This window comes from Strix aluco, chromosome 11, assembly GCF_031877795.1.
Source record: "Strix aluco isolate bStrAlu1 chromosome 11, bStrAlu1.hap1, whole genome shotgun sequence".
In the NCBI taxonomy this organism is placed as follows: domain Eukaryota; kingdom Metazoa; phylum Chordata; class Aves; order Strigiformes; family Strigidae; genus Strix; species Strix aluco.
This window is the reverse complement of record NC_133941.1, coordinates 20,346,352-20,362,844: the sequence shown is the minus strand read 5'-3', so window position 1 is coordinate 20,362,844 and position 16,493 is coordinate 20,346,352. Positions and strand designations below refer to the sequence as shown.

Sequence of the window (16,493 nt, the reverse complement as noted above, 5' to 3'; positions counted from 1 at the left end):
CTGTTTCCGACCGGCCCGTTGTGGCGGTCACACACAGGCTGGGGCTTGTGACCGCGAAGAGTTTGGGCGTAACTAATGAGGAAGAAACATGGGGGGTTTTCCCGCAAGAACTGAGTGGGAAAAAAAAAAAGAAAAAAACCTAAGTAGCTAACAAAATAACTCGTTTGCCATCCAGCTCGCATAATGATCTCGGGAGGTGCCTCTCAAGCGGCTGTTGTTTCGCGAGGAGGGAACGAGGGCACGGCTGGCTCCCCCTGCTCAGGCAGCAGCTGTGGGGGCGGCCAGGCCGCAGCGGGCGCGCAGTTCGAAGGCGCGGGGCGCGCGCAGCGTCTGTCACCTCAGCGCTGGCTCGCGGGGCCGCGGGCTGCTCGCCCTGGGCTACTCGCTCTGGGCGGCGTGCTTTGTGCCACCGGGGCTGCCTCTGGTACCTGCGAGCCGTAACCCGTGTTTTGGGGCGGACTGGGGCAGCACTGGCCGCCTGAGTCGTGTTTCCAGCGTTGTGAGGTTTGTAGACTGCAAGGGAAGTAGCGAAAAGTAGAACCTCGCCAGCTCGTTTCTCAGGAACTCTTGAATGCTTTTTCCAGCTCTTTTTGTGGTAGCATGGAAACAAATGCTTAGGAGTGTTTACGGGCAGGTACGTAGAAAAGTGAAATATTTACCCTGCATGCACAAATATATACGAGTGCGTGTATGCTTAGGGTGAGGAGGAATGATTGATTGATTATCGTTAAATTTATGTTTTATTTCAAAGTTCGTACGGCTATTTTTTTTGTGGAGATAGTACTCTTTGAAGTTATAACTAGTCTTTGAGTCTTCTACAGTCTAGTAAAATCAGTTGAGTTAAAATAGTTGTAAGCAGTATATATGTTCTGTTAATATTTTCAAAATAGCCACCTGTTAAAAGAGGAAGGAGCCAACAACCTAGAGTAAAATTCTGGCTATTGTAATGTTTTTCTCTTTCCCAATGTACTCTTTATTATGACCAACACTTTCTATAGTGTATCCAATAAAAAAATCTCTAACAAGGATATGCTGAAAGTTGGAGAACTTCTATTTCTTGTCCCCACTGACCTTGTTTGTTGTCCCACATTGCATAAGATTGCTTTAAAATTTCAGAGGAAGTCACAACTAGGCACAATCTCAGCAATTATTTGATTGCATATACATTCTTTATTCACTAAAGAAGTTTTTAAAGCAAAATGTGTTTTGAATGTTGTTTACTTATGTGTGTTATTTGAATGCTGTTTCTTATAAAATAACAAAATCCCATTCCCCCTCAGCTCTTTTTATTAAACTGTGTTAGTGTGGATCTTGCAAATACAGTAGGGCTTGTTTAGAAACACACATTAAAACTAGATTATTTTTTTTCCTGGTTGAAAGTATTAATGCATCAGTATTGAGCTGCATAATGTTTTCCACAGTCCTTTGAATGTGTCATGTCTAGGCTGAATGTCAGATATTTTTTTTTCTTAAAATTGTTTATTTATTTTGAATTATTTGTGGAACATGGTTGTTTCTTTGTGTCTCTTTACTGCTGTTTACTTGTAAGGCAGATTATGCTATGGTGTTAGTAGGAACAGCTACCCTTCATTTAATCAGGTGGATTGATAGGTGAATTGCTCACAGCTGGATTCAGTTTCTGTATCTGATTAGGATTGCTTTCTGTCTGCAGAAGAGTTTATTGTTCTCATGGCAAATGTAAAACAGCTGGATATGCTCCTGGGTGAAATCATGATTAGTTAAAAAGATTCTTAAAGCCTTTGACTACATTAGATTCCTGATTTAACATCTGTATTTGGAGGATATGCCGTGGTCTGTGTCTTAAAATTGGTTTAATAATTACATTTGGACTCAGTGAATTAAGTCTTTGAGGAACGAATGCAACAAAACTACTTTTCTTCAAAATTGTTATCTATTTTGAAGAAAACTTTTTTCTTTTATGTGACATCAGAAATTTGTTCTTTGTCATATTCTTGCTGATATCTAGTAGCTTCCTGTATTCACTGGAATTAGAATTGTTCCTGTTTGTGATGCTTTTAGCAGAGTGAGTTACCATGTCTCTTTGGAAGATTTGTTACAGAATTATGGAAAAAGTGGCTCTTCTGCTCTTGTAAGGTCTACTTGCAGACCAGTGTCTAAGCGGGCTTTCGGGTTTAAGTAGGAGTTACATTGATGAGAGTACTGTAGTATTAAGAGTAGAGTTTTACTGCAAGTCTAATTCTGTTTACAAGTTGGTGATAGAATTCTTGTCAAATATGTTAGTTTAATCTTCCATAGCAAGCAGGAATATTTGATACTCTAGATTTCTTTATGGAGGTATAAATTGTTGTACTTGTCAAACCTACCTGAGATACTTAAAAAATGTATGTACCAAATCTTCATAGTTTATTTTGAAAATGTTTTTTTTTTTTTTCCCTAAGAAATATACTTATTTTGTTTTATCCAGTAACACTGATTTTGAGAAATGGACAACAGCATTTGTCAAGTTTATGAAGACAAAATCCAGTCACTGGAAGAAGAAATTAAACTGTTGGCTGAAAAGTATGAAGATAGCCAACAAGAATCCACCTTTTTTTCTGATGAGGAGATATTAATGTCAAAGTATGCCTTTTTTCACATGTTGGATTAATAGTGTTTCTTTGTAAAAATTGTTTAGGATAAGCTTTTGCCTTTATATTAGGGCTTTCCTTACATTATTTTTCCATGTTGATCTTGTTTAGGACATGGGCTATATATGGTAAAAGATTACAAATAATAAATAGTTGATCTCTTGTTACTGCCTTCTCTTGGTAGTTGCTGTTCTTCTAGGATTTTGTTTTGTTCACTTTTTTTAAAAAGGCAGTCATACTGGTCTGGTATCAGGTCTGTTACTGTGTGGGCCTTGCGAAGCTGTTGACTGCAAAGGCCATGTTTTCTGTTATGTGCTGTTCAACAGCTCAGTGCATATTTACTTAAAAAAAGGATGGGGGACTGGGGACATAGATGTGACTAGTTATATGTTAAAGAAATGCCATGTTAGGGCTTTTGCTTTCTATTATTTAACTCATATTCTACAGTAAATGAATACTCCATAGATAAGTCATTTGGACGAGTAAAGGCATCGGAGCTTGTTTCTGTTGTATGTTCCTCAAAATGGATACTTACATCTCAAGACTTATAATAAAGGCTGTGTCTACCTGGTGGTGAACATAAACTATGTAAGTTAGAATAGTTTACTGTTCCTAGTAATATGATCCAACTGAAATTTGACTTACTGAAAACTGATCTTGGTCTAAAAATCATTGGATCACATTACAAATGCCTTTTATTTAACGGTATTGCTGTACTGATGTGACAAAGCATGTTCTTGTGTCTAGGTGTTCTGCCCTTTTGATTTAAATTTGTTTCTTCCAATTCTAGAAAGTCATTCGAAAGAGAATTTTGGAGAGAATCTCAGGGATGTGAATCTCCATCAGACCTGAAAGCTCAACTTGAAAGTCTAGAAACAGATCTCTCATTTTTAATGAAATTTACTGGTATTCAGTTCACAAGTCATTTCAAGAAAACAATGGAAAAAAGTAAGCATTTTTGTGCCCTTTATTGCTGCTATATTGAGCATACTGTTTCAGTTCATTACATCTGCAAATGCTTGTTGTAATTCTACTTTCCATGTTAGCAGAAAGACAATTAGAGATAGAATTTTCTTTATTGACAAAATAATTTCTGAGGAAATATAGTATTTTGCGTAGTGGGAAAGTGAAAGACTGCTGTGAAGTTAGTTGCGGGGGCTTTTTTTCTTAACATGTTTAACTTTGTTATATGATGGATGGTCTCTGGTACTTTGAATACCACTAATTAAAGAAATGCAGTAATTGTTGAATAGAATTATAATCAAATACTTTGTTAACTCTATTTTTATAACAGCTAGAAACAGAACAGTGCAGAAGCACAGATTATCAGGGAATTGCCATTCCCTGTCTTTTCAACTGGAATTTCAGCTTCTTGAAATGCAGGTAAGGATCAATGTATGTTTAAAAAAAAAAAAACCAACACCAAGCAAGTAAGCAAACAAAGCTTCAAATAGGCAAATGTCAATACTTCCTTTTCCAGCTGAAACCTTCAACTGGTATTTTATCATTTTGATTGACTGAATGTCCTTAATCTAAGCCTCAGTGGGTTGTTTTCACTCTGTAACAACTGGACCCAACTTCTGAATTCTATGTGCATCCAAGCAAAAAAGTTCTGAAGGTCAGGTTCAACATTTGGTCACAAAGTTCTTACCATGTTCTCCTATAGTCAGATATCTTGTTCTGGAAACTGGAAAATTCTGAACCTTACCTCTCTTGAGGGAACCGAGGAAAAGCTGAAACAGTACAAACTTGAACAATTGGGGTTTTTTACTTTGGTTATATTTCTATTCGCTTAGCTAGTGTGACTAGCCGTTACATCACAGACTGCACAGAAGTTACACTAATGATTACAGATTTTTTGCAAGGAAACTCTTTCATAAGAATGTGTTCTTAGCACAGAATTCAAAATAATAAGCAGTGGAAAACAGCTGTTACCCAACTTGTAATAATGTATCCCAATTTGTAATAATATTTTTGACATCAGGAAATTTCCTTCTCAAGAAAACTTGATTTTCAGCTCAGCTTTGAAAGGTATTTTTTAAATTGAACGTGACTGAGCCTGATAGTATTAAAAACTGCCTTGCTATGTAAAGATGTCCTTATCTTAGGAAAAGCCCTATTATGAATTTAGGAAATGAATATTTAGATAATCACCTGTGGATTCCATGATTTGAAACTGCAGGAGTACAGCTGAATGAGGTTATCCTGTAACCTCTTAAGTCCATGTGTGACTTTAAACTTGTGGTTCTAGTGATATTTCACCATTTGCTTGTATAAAACTGCATTTGGCTTTGAGCATGGAAATAGCCCGCATCAGTCATACGATTGATGTTTGTTTCTCACCTGTATGCTCCTGCAGAATGGTGACATCTTTTAGTGTCAGTGAAGCTCAGGTGAGTAACGACGTCAAGTTTATTTACAGCTGCTTTGGTGAAGCTTAAATCTGTTATACCACTAGATGGCGGCACTTGTCTACGTAAGGCCTAGAACTTCAGCCCCGATGAAATACTCTATAATAAGGGATATAGAATACCAAGTGTTTATGTTTAAAAAAACCCACTTCAGTTGGAAAAATATAATTTTGAGTTAATTTTTTGCTTTTTTAAAAAATAAAAGTACATGGCACCTGTAACTTACACTATAATATGCCATGCAGATGATGTATCAATTTACCTTAAGTTAATAAACTTTGAATTGCCACTATTTTATGTATTTGTATGGTGTGGGTTGTTGACATGTTGTGGAAAATGCTAAATTAGTTAAGAAGGCACCAATGGAGAGTACAGTTTTTAATTGTGCCATAACATGCAGGTTTTGTTTTTTATTTTTGGTGTTACATATCCACGAAGTACATTTACAGTTTCAAACACAGACTAATTTCTTTTCCTTCACTCAATTTCTGTAAGTGTATATTAACTTGAATGTTGGTAAAGGTTTTGAATTTACTTAAATGTTACCGTGTTTTATCTGTTGTACAAATCATAATGGTTTGGTTAGGGTTGTAAAATACAACCACTGTGTACAGTTGTATTTTCATTTTGTTAGAACTGTTTAAATCAAATAGTTTTTGAGAGAATTTAGTAGTTAAAAGGTTCAGGTTGAGGACTGTATTTTTAAGATAGAATTTTGTCATTTATATGATTAAGAAATTGCTTTCTTCCAATTCATAATAATGAAAAAGTGTATCTCATGACTAGATTATTAACAATTCCATTCAGACATTTTGCCTAGTTCTACTTGGCTGTTTCTGTGGTGTAAAAGTGGTGGCATGTTATCCTGGTTTTGCCACAGACTTCATACGCTGTGCAGGTCGTTCTGTGGTGAAGCCAGTAGGCCCTCTGGAGATGAGAGGAGTCTGCCTCCATAGCTATCAGGAAAGTTGTGGCTGCAGGCCAGACTAAGACCTGGAAATTTAGCCTGAACTTTTTGATACTTATGGCTTCTTGCATATAAAAATGGAGAAGCCTGTTTTCTAAGATAATTTCATTAACAGTTGCATTCAAAATAACCTGTACTGACATCAGCATGGGCAAGATAGTGTAAAGTTGCAACTAGTTTCACCCATCTTGAGAAGCAAAGGTGACAGCTGTTTTGGGGAAGTGCTTAGTAGGCAACAAATATATTGGTATGCAGCAGAAGATAAAGAATAATTTTTTTCACACTGTTAACTCTAGCTATTTAACCTAGAAGTTAAGTTACTATACAGCTAACTCAGCTCCATAGTACATTAAATCAAACCTGTTATTACAATAACAAGTTGTTATGGTGTATTTATCTCTAACTTGTTTTTAAACAACTTGTTAAATGTCATTCATGATAAAAGCTGTGTTCCAGAATACAACTGTACAAAGAAGGGTAGGCAGTTCTGAGTTCACTCTGACTAGCTTTGAATGGTTGAGATTCTCTCTGTATTACTATAGTATTGGTCACTCACTGCCTGACACATTCTACATCCTAGCTGGTTCATTAGTTCTGGCTCAGTGTCAGACTAGTGTATAGTTTATATTCCCAAGCTGACTAGTGTTTTGCCAGCCTTGAGTGCAAGCAAAGAAGCTCCTGTCTGTTCATCATTATGCATAGATGGATGTTTACAAAGGTCAAAATGTGGATGAAGAAAATGGGTTAATGCAAAAGGATTGCTTAATTATTTATTTTCCCCTCTTATTCTCCTTGGGTATTAGGAGAAGTCGTGTACAATCAGCTTGAAAATCTGCCAAACTAAGTCTAAACCTCTTCAGAAAGCAATCATTCAAATAAGAGTTGCTTTCTTCTCGAGAGCTCTCCTTTTAAATCTTTTAATTTGACCCCAAGATGGCATCTTGGTATATGTTGCTAACCCATGTGTTGGAAACCAGTTTCTTTAGAAGGTACCATGTCAGCTTGTGACTACTAGCAGCTTCTCTACAACTCTACGCACATGCTGAACCTTTTGCTCTAAATCTAAGATGATTTTTGCTGATGTTACTTTATTCAATCCACTAAACATTTTAGTGTCCTGGTTTGCTTTTTCCACCTTTAGTGATGGCAGTGTTAGCAGTACTTCTGTCCCACCAGTACTAGGGATTGCTGTGACATGTTTGCATTTGACTCCCGCTTGTCTGTTTAGTTTCCTCTGTGTTGCCATTCCCATTTGCTTGTAGTGACTGGGTAGAAGAAAAATAAAGTACAAAGTCTCCAGTATAAAGTGAAGCATTTTCTATGGTCTTCAAGTCATGATTTTAAGAATTTTCATTTACTGTTTTCTAACCTATTATTCCAGTGTGTTCAAAAATGTGTAGAAAAAAGAATTAAGTTCTTTTGAGCCTTCATTTCTACTATATGAACTTCTTTTCTCATTTTTTTAATAACTTGTTAGATATTTTAATTTGGAAAAAAATTATTATCATGCACATATCCTTGAATAACAGTTATTGTAAAAAGGGACAAGAATTTGAGGCAAAAAAAGTGCTTTAAAATAAAGGAAAACTGGATTATTTTTTTTTTACTTAGTGTAACATTATTATAGTTTTCAGATGAAAGCTTATATTAGTTTCCTGATATATGTGGCAGCTAGGAGTTGTGTTGGAAAATGAGAAGAATCTTAAAGAAGTGGAAGTGATGTGAAAAAAAGTAGATGAACCTCTTACAAGTTTTTCTTTATACATATATATTCTCTATGCTGACAAGTTCAGGTATTATTCCAAAAGCCTTATTGTGTGGATAGTACTGATACTGTCAAAATGAAAAAAAAAATGTCCATGCATATAAGCTGTAGTTTAAAAAAATGCTAGTTTATAGTACTTAGCATCATTTGCATATAATTTGTCTACTTTATATGTGGATATGTTTTCCTTCTTGCTAGAGAAATTTCTAAAATATGGTGTTGTTACTTCTCCAATCTAGAACAAAGAGAATGTGTCTGTTGTTGTTAGTGATCTCAGCATTACTATGGAATCGGGAGAAGATTCAGATGTGAGCAAGTTTGTGTCAAGGTACGTTGGAGTTCTTTGTTTAAGGAAAGTTGTATGGGATATCTGATACTACATGTGATACTGAGTTTTCATAGAAATTTCATAGAAATTGCTGACAGTCAGTTTGTTTGGTAACGTACTGTTAGCCCAGCCTAAACACTTCTGGTCCCCTGTCTGTATCCTTCCGAGAGAAGATGAACTGCCAGAAGCCAAACACCATGCAGATGCTTGCTCACCCTCCCCTACCCCGGGGAATGGGGAAGGGAATCAGAGGGGTGAGGGTAAGGAGACTTGTAGGTTGAGATAAAAACAATTTAATAATTGAAATAAACAAAGGGGTAATGCACAATGTGATTGCTCACCACCTGCCGACTGATGCCCAGCCTGTTCCTGGCTTGTGATCCCAGAGAAGTGAGAATCCCAAAACTGCAATCCTGGAAGTGAGAGAGTTTCCCTACCAACCCTCATCTATACACTGAGCATGACGTTACATGATGTGGAGTATTCTGTTGGCCAGTTTGGGTCCCTTGCTCTGGCTGTGCTCCCTCCCAGATTCTTGTGCACCTGTGCACTAGCAGGACGTGGGAACTTGAAGAGTCCTTGATTTCTTAGCAACAACTGAAAACACCAGTGTATTATTAACATTCTTCTCATACCAAATCCCATGCTGAATCCAAAACACAGCACTATTCTAGCTACTAAGAAGAAAAAATTCACTGTATTCCAGCCGAAACCAGGACGCACATAACTTTTAAGGCCTGAAAGAACTGTTATGAATTTATGTTAAACAGAAACAGTTTTTGGATTATAATGTGTTTTAGCTGTTTGAAATTACCTTGTTACATCTTTCTCTGAACCAAACAACCTCTGCTATTGCATTTTAGTTTATGTAATCAGCATGTTAACTGTTACTCAGATGTGTATGTGAGTTGTAGATGTACAGTGGGGGTGAGTAATGGCTAAAGGGTACATCCAGAACCCCTCTCCAGTACTTGCCTGTTGCTAATTGTCTGCTCACCATTCTATTTCTCTGCATTGGGATTTATTTCACTGATATTTAAAAACAATAGAATATTGTTTAAAAGCCTGGAATAGTGCATTTGTGCAATGGCTTAAGAAAACGTACATACTAAAACTTAAGCATATGACTGAATGCTACTTTTTGATTATTTTCTGGAGGATGTCAACTTCTTGTGGTACACAGGATGAATAATGATTGAAGTATTTGTGGTATTCCACTGTGAAATCTGCTAGCAAACTACTCTGAGAACAAATCTATTATTAATTGGGTAGCTGACAATCTTAATCCTGTTCTTTAAGTGATTTCTTTTGTTTTATATTATTTCTTAGACTTGGGGAGGGAGAGGGAAGGCAAATGTATGGGTGAAAAGAAAGGTGTATTGAGTTACTTCAGACTTTACTAATCTGTACTGAAAGCTGAATTTTTTGTTTAGAGGTTTTGGAATTTCCATATAAATCTACTAAAGCTTGTGGTATAACTGGGAATAGTAGTTGACTGCTTTCAAGAAGCAGGATTTAGAGGAAATTACCCTTTTTCATGAGTATTTTCTGACAGCAGAAGTGTCTTGGAACTTAATAGTCACACTGGAAAGAAATGTGTTGAAGTAGTGGCAGACTTTATTTCATCCTGGCTTGAGCTCTGCTGTCTTGTCCCTGTCCCTTCCCTACCCTGGTCCTTTTCCACATTATGTCAGTATTCATAAGTAAACATAAATTTTCATGAATGAGGTAAGAGGAATTAAGGCTTTGCTGTCAATAATGCAAGCAGTTCTTTCTCCTTAGCTTCTTTTTGCACGTACCATCTGTTGTCCTTGTGTCAGTGTATATACTCCTGAAGCCATGTGGCAAATAGGTTCAAAGTAGTCATTTGGGTGACTAAGTAATTTGCCCCCCCTTAAAATTTCATTTTTTTCTGCTTGACTTGTCCAATGTCACAGTGTTTGCTGCTGGTCTAAGGCTGATGTTGACAATGTCTGCTTTGACAGCACGCCACTGAGACTGGCTTAATCTGATTATGTGATCTCCCTTTATAGCTTGTATTCTCAATCCCCTTGTTAAGGTAGTTCTCATTTCTTACTCTTAAATCCTAATCCCCTCTTTTCATGTCCAGTTTCAGGCTTTTCCCCATTTAGCCCTGTATTCTTCAGTCCACCAGGTGCTCTTAGAATCTCTTCCCTCCCTTTTCCTCCATTCTTGACCAGCTAAATCTGGTCACCCTCTGTAATGTTTGTTCTTTTCAGCTTCCCTACCAGTTTCTCTTTCCTTCTTTTGCCTTCTTGGCCCAGTTTTGCCAAACCCATTGCCTAGCTCTGTTCTGTTTTCTCTACTGGCCTGGATTTTTTTTTTCTCCTTGGCTTTCTATTTTTTTTGGCTTCATTTTTTCATAACACGTGACAGAAAAGGGTCTTTAATAGCACCAGAGTTAAAAACTTGGCATTTAGTAGTAATTCCCAAGCCCACCGTGCTTTGGAAAAAAAGACCAGAATGCTAGAACACTTGAGCAACACATATTTAAAAGAAACAAAATTCAGCAGTTTATTTTCAACCAGGTACTGCTGCAATATATAATACCTATTTTTAAAAGATGTGTACCATTCCTCAAATATGTAGTGACAATAAAGTGTGTTTGCATAGGGCATCACAAAATTTAGTCTTCTACTTTTGGATTTGAGTCCCCTTTGCACCACTTATGTTATACTTTATTAGTGTTGCAGACCAGAATATTCATGAAAAATCTTGTTGCAAGTCTTTTTTTTTTTTTTTTTGCTTGATATCCCATTAAATGTTGGGTTATTTAACTATTGCACAGATTACTTAAATGGGAGGAGTTTTTAGACAGTTTGAAAACTGCTCCTACTTTTTACTAACTAATTAGAATATATAAGTCAGAGTGAAGGATTTATGAAATGTCTGCATTATATGGGCTGGGTATTTTGGAAGTGAGGGGAAGCATGAATTCTTCCCACAGCTGTGAGTTCTTTGGTTTTATATGCTAATGCAAGAAGTCTTGCATACTGCAGTGAGGTAAAATAGATTTTCTCTCAAAATAACAAGTTAAGTTCTTACATACTTCTGTGTTTTGTTGATGTTAGTTTGTAAAAGTGAAGTGGTGTTTGGATGAAGGGCATGTGATTTTAACCTGATACATACTTACTCTCTGACTAAATATGCTTTTTGCTGGTTTTGGATGACTTCTCTGTTACATGGATGTTGGCTTTGGAGATGGGTGTTTTCTGCTCCTAGTGGGTTTTTTTAACAAACCTGGTGACATTTTGTAATGCTAAATTCTTTCCAAAAACAAAAAAGAGGAGGCTTACATTTTAACATGCACTCTCTTAGTACCTTGTTATTTTATACCAAGTTTTCTTGGTATTTTAGTGTTTGTTGTAGTTGGCATCAGCATTAGGAATTAGACTAATTTAGGCTAATTAGGAATTATTGTTTATGGGTAATTTAAGTGCTGTGAGACAGTTAACTGAACTGGTGCTCTTATGCAGTCTCTTTCTCCCTTACCAATATAAAAAAGCATGTATGTTTGTGCCAACACAGATTTTCCCTCTTTCTAAACACTAAATCTAGCTTTCTATCTTAAATTTAGCTAGTGCTCTATCTGTACATGAGAGAAGTAGATACTTGGGTATAATTTATAGAGTAACTTTTACATTTGAAATTGGTTCTTTGAACTTGTTAACCAAAATTATTTCTCTCTGCTTTGTGACCTATCCTTGAAAATTTTCATTTGCTTTATTGCCTAAAGATGAATCTGAGAGGAAGAAAGAAATATAAACAAAGTTAAGACATAATGCTCAAACAAATCATAAGATTTGTGATAGTCTTTTAAATTGCATAAAAGTGGATACTCATCAAAATTGTCAAGTTATTTTAAAAAGAATTTTAAGCGTGTGGTTTTGCAACTAAGTTTTGTCTTGCCATCTTCCATGTACGTAGATCTACAAAGTGTATTGTAGTATGTGTAGAATCATGTTCACTAGACAGCGAGATGTGGGCAGCCATTGCTAAGTGCTCGATTTTTCCTATAGTATGTGCAGATTTTTATCCGTACAATTACAAGTTTGGTTAAAAAAAGCTGTCCAGATCATAGAGCCAGTCAGCTATTGTAAATCAGTATGTGTCTATGTCCTTCCAGCGACTCAATTTTTTGTGTGCTGCCAGCATTTTTTTTATCTCGTCCTGATTTTGTTAGCAGCTGTGACTGCTGTGATAACGTCCTTTAATGATGCTGTTCTTTGCAGGTTAGAATGGAACTTGTTTGGCTTTTCTTTTACATTCTCAATATCTGAATGAACTTCCTGTTTTTTTTCCAGTTTATGTTTGTGTAACACGTTAAGGGTTGCTGTTCCTGTGTATTAAATAGAGGTGGATATGAGGCACAGTTCTCCCTGGTATGGCTGAAGTGACTTGGTAATACACTGTTGCAACCGTTCTGTTAATGGCCTCAAGTTTCTGCTCTCAGCTGTTCTGAAAATCCAAAAAGACTAGCTAGTCTTCAACAGGATGTTAAAAGTAAAATTTACATGTAGAATCTACATTCTCTGTGACTGTTTGAAATTTCCCAAATCTAAGTCAGGTGTCTTTTTCAGTCAGGTTTTGTAAACTTGTACAATCCTGTATTAGTAATTGAAATAAATCTTTGTATTTTCAAAGCAGTGCTTGCCAGGTATGTTTTGACAATGGCTAATAATCATTTCATCTGACTGTGGCTTCATATCAACAATGACCTGAAGCTGTTCACCCTTATGATTAAGGAATCGTATTGCTTCAGGTATTGTGACACTTAGGTTTTGTGGAATTTTGCATTCTTGCCACGTTTCTTTAGAAAAAATTGCACACCCTTTACGAGCATTTCTCCTCCCTCCCCCTGACAACACTGGCTAGATGATTGGGTATTTGGCAGTTTCTGTCATATTGTCTCCTTTCCTTTCTCTATCCTGATGCTTACATGACTAGGAATTTGAAGAATAAATATTTTTTTTCCTGTTGAGTTTTTTCGTAAAACGAAACCCTCCAAGACAAACTCTTTCCCCTCCCTCCCCCCCCAGCTCCCTACCTATTTTCTTTAATCTGTCTTTAATATAATTATCCCTCATAACAGTGGATGGACTGTCTATTTTCTCTCTTGATTAGAGCTGAGAAGCTGTATTTGTGCTTTAATGGTTGCCATCACTGTGGTGTTAACAATAAAGAGGGTAAGGTCTGTTCAGTTCCTGATTTCTACAAGCTCTTTACTGTGATGACACCGATCTTAAGTGTATAAATTTCTTCGTTCAAATGATTCTAATCCTAATTGTTCTAAGGCAGATTTTTGCACGTAACTGATTTCCAGTATCTTGGCTTCATTTCTTCTATTGTTACCTGCCTTCCTGGGCTGTCTCAGAGTGAACGTTAATGGCGTACTTCCACTGAAAATATTTTGCTTGTGTATATCATAGTTAACATGCAAACTAACACAGTATTGCTAGGAGGACAAAATAGTAAATGTATCACGAAAGAAGGTAACTTTAGTGTCAGTTACTGAAGTAGGAAAGCATTTTTAATAGCAAATTTATTTTGTAAATCAAATTTTGTGACATAAAGGAATGTACTAGCCGTAGTGTTTGATGCATTGCAACTTCTCTTACATGCTAAATCATTACTACCTTGTAGACTGATGAAAAACAAGTGATATCTCTCAGTCCAAGTTAGTGCAGTGTTGTTCATCAGTGTCAGTTTGATGTTTTGCTATCTTATTCAATAGGAGTAATCATCTCTGCATATCAAGAGCAGCCTTTATTTTCAGGATGGTGTGTATTTTCTCTCCTCTGCAAGAATGGATAATTAGTCAGCCATGTAGCTTTCCTTGATTCTGTACTTTATGCAGTGTTTGGAACTTCTTTAGAAATTACTTCAGCAGTAATTTTATAAATATTTTTCAAAATGTTTGTTGTTTCTTTGGGAGTGGAAACTTCTGTTTGGTTCTTTGGATACTGTGAATATTTAATTTTGAAATTATATTGAAGCTTAAATAATTTAACTTTTGTGTGTGTGAAACAAGGACATGTAGGATAACTTCCTTATCTTCTAAGTGCAAAATCTGTTTGTATTTCTTTTATGTGTTGCTTGTATTTTTAACTTGACTTTAACACCAAAGTCCTGGAATTGTTATCTCTTAGCTTTAGCTGACACTGTGTATTGTTGCCTCTTGTCAACTATTGTCAGTGGAAATGGAAAAATCTTACTTTACATGAAGTCACTTTATGTAAAGATTTTTCACTTGGTTCAATTACCCTGAAACTAGCAAAGCCGAAACTATAGGAACTCTTCTTTATAGGAACTCTTCTCATATGCTTTGTCTCTTGTATTGAAAATTCCTCAGAAATGCCAGAAAGTAAAATGACTACTGCTGACCTTTCTGTTTCAGAGCCCCTACGGGTGAAAAACATACTTGCAATAACATTGGAATGGAATGATTTCCTTGCCAGAATAGCACCGATATGTTAGTCTCATGATATAGGCTGTAAGCTCTACCAAATCCATACTGGCTAAGTGCAAGTCCTGCAAAGCTGTCTCTTCACTTCTCTTTGCAGGACATCAGGTTCCAAGACAATTTATTAGTGCAAGTGTAGGGTCATTTGTATGAATGAAGCCATAATGTATTGATGTGTAGCTGAACTGCTAAATCATGAGCGTGTCTAAAGCTGCGGAAATACCGAGGGGCGTTCTGCAAGTATCAGCTCAGCTCCATCCAGGCTTAATTCTGCTTACAATGGGCTTGGCATGAAGATCTTGGCACTCCACTCTCAGTTACAGATTTATTGGCATCTCTCTCCCCCGTTCTGCCCCACTCCCTAATTATTGAGAATGTCACTATCTTCCTTAATAGCTGATAAATCAAGATTTAACTGTACATCTAAAGTTTTGTTTTAGATGCCATGTGCGATCTAATGAACAGGCCTTCTTGCTTACTGAAGTTTCAAGGTTAATCTTGAAAAGCTGGGTGTTGTGGGCAGAGGCAGATGACACGTCATGCAAAGATTTAGTTGAATAGGACATAGATCCCAGGAATATTGAAAGCTTAGTGATACAAACTGGTAAATCTTACTGGTTTTATAGGTTAAAGTTTTACCATGCAACATCTTGGAATTTATTTAGAAAACAAGAGTTAGAACAAGCATGAAGTCAAACTAAGATTTTTGCAGGCAACTACTTTGTCAAGTTATCCCATTTTACATATAAGACTAACTTTATTGTTGCTTACATTCCTGAGGAGTTGAAAACACTGCTTTATAAATGAATTCTTCAATTTTTTTTCAATATCTACACTATCTACAGCTTTTTTTTCCTGGCATAATTTTTTTTTTTTTTTTTGTGATTTCTGGCTTCATTTGAACAATACTAGTCACAAATTCTTTAAGGAAAAACTGCAAATTTTAGGCTGTAGAATTGGTTTTTCTGACTAGTACTGTTAAGGTTAAACAATACATTTTTCTTTTGTAGCATTGAAGAACATGGAAACCTTTTAGCATTTTTCAGAAGCCTTTCATCTTATGCTGAGTGGTATGAACATCGTAGATGCACCTTTCTACATTTCAAGGTAATGTCTATCAAGCCTTTATATATCAGTACTATACTTAGTTCTTTAAGTAGTTCATTAAGACAGAGCAATGGAGGTGAAATTAGCACTCTTTAGCGGAGTATGGGAATCTTAATTTTGTACATTGTGGAAAAGAGAATATTAGGTAGAGACTTTTGTGTTCTGTTCAAGGGGCAATGCCCTCGCTTGGTATTAGTCTTAATTTTTACCATGCTAATGCTGTGTTCCTCATATGTGGGGGAAAACAAGATGATCTGTGCCTTTCTGTGGTGTGGTAGGACAGTTTTTTGTTGGTATTACATTGCATTTTGGAAAAAAAATAAAAGGCAGAAGGAATTAAAATAACATTTGTAGTCTTTGGCATTTAAATGTTAGTTCTGAAGGACTGGATCTGTCTCTTGAAAATGTGGCAGCATGCGATTGGGCAACAGCACTTTCAGTTCTGAAATATTTTACTTGAATGAGAAATAAACTGTCCCTCACTCTTAACTGGAACACAGTATTTGAATTTAGTTTAAATTGCTGTTATTTGGGTTGTTTACTTTGTACTGGTTTTAAGATGAACAACTATTCCTTGGAGTAAAAATACAGCAGACTTAGAGACACAGAACGTCTTGTATGATGATTGATGTAGAGGAGGATGTTCAGCTGCTTAATTGTGTGTGGTTTTTTTAGTTCAGTTTTATTTAGCTCAAGCTTTTACTGCCATTAAACTCAGCACCATCTTTGCTTTTCAGCTCTAGTATGAATTGCGAACTGCTTTGTTTCCTATTTTATGAATCTTCTAGGTCTTTCTGAGTTCTGTGCTACATTAATCAATTT

General features: G+C 36.3%; 1 protein-coding gene across 3 annotated transcripts in view; it reads left to right on the top strand.

The window, feature by feature from the left end:
- The first annotated feature begins 89 nt into the window (after window positions 1-89).
- CENPP (centromere protein P) overlaps window positions 90-16,493 on the top strand; it is a 148,030-nt gene continuing 131,626 nt past the window's right edge. Inside the window, exons 1-6 of one of the 3 annotated variants that reach the window (XM_074836590.1) lie at window positions 90-634; window positions 2,447-2,601; window positions 3,400-3,557; window positions 3,904-3,992; window positions 7,992-8,080; window positions 15,575-15,671. In XM_074836590.1, the coding sequence (XP_074692691.1) occupies window positions 2,465-2,601; window positions 3,400-3,557; window positions 3,904-3,992; window positions 7,992-8,080; window positions 15,575-15,671 (570 nt within the window). In that variant the 5' untranslated portion in view covers window positions 90-634; window positions 2,447-2,464. Of the gene's footprint in view, window positions 635-2,134; window positions 2,602-3,181; window positions 3,198-3,399; window positions 3,558-3,903; window positions 3,993-7,991; window positions 8,081-15,574; window positions 15,672-16,493 lie in introns of those variants that run through there. The other 2 variants (XM_074836591.1, XM_074836593.1) reach the window with 2 other exon arrangements.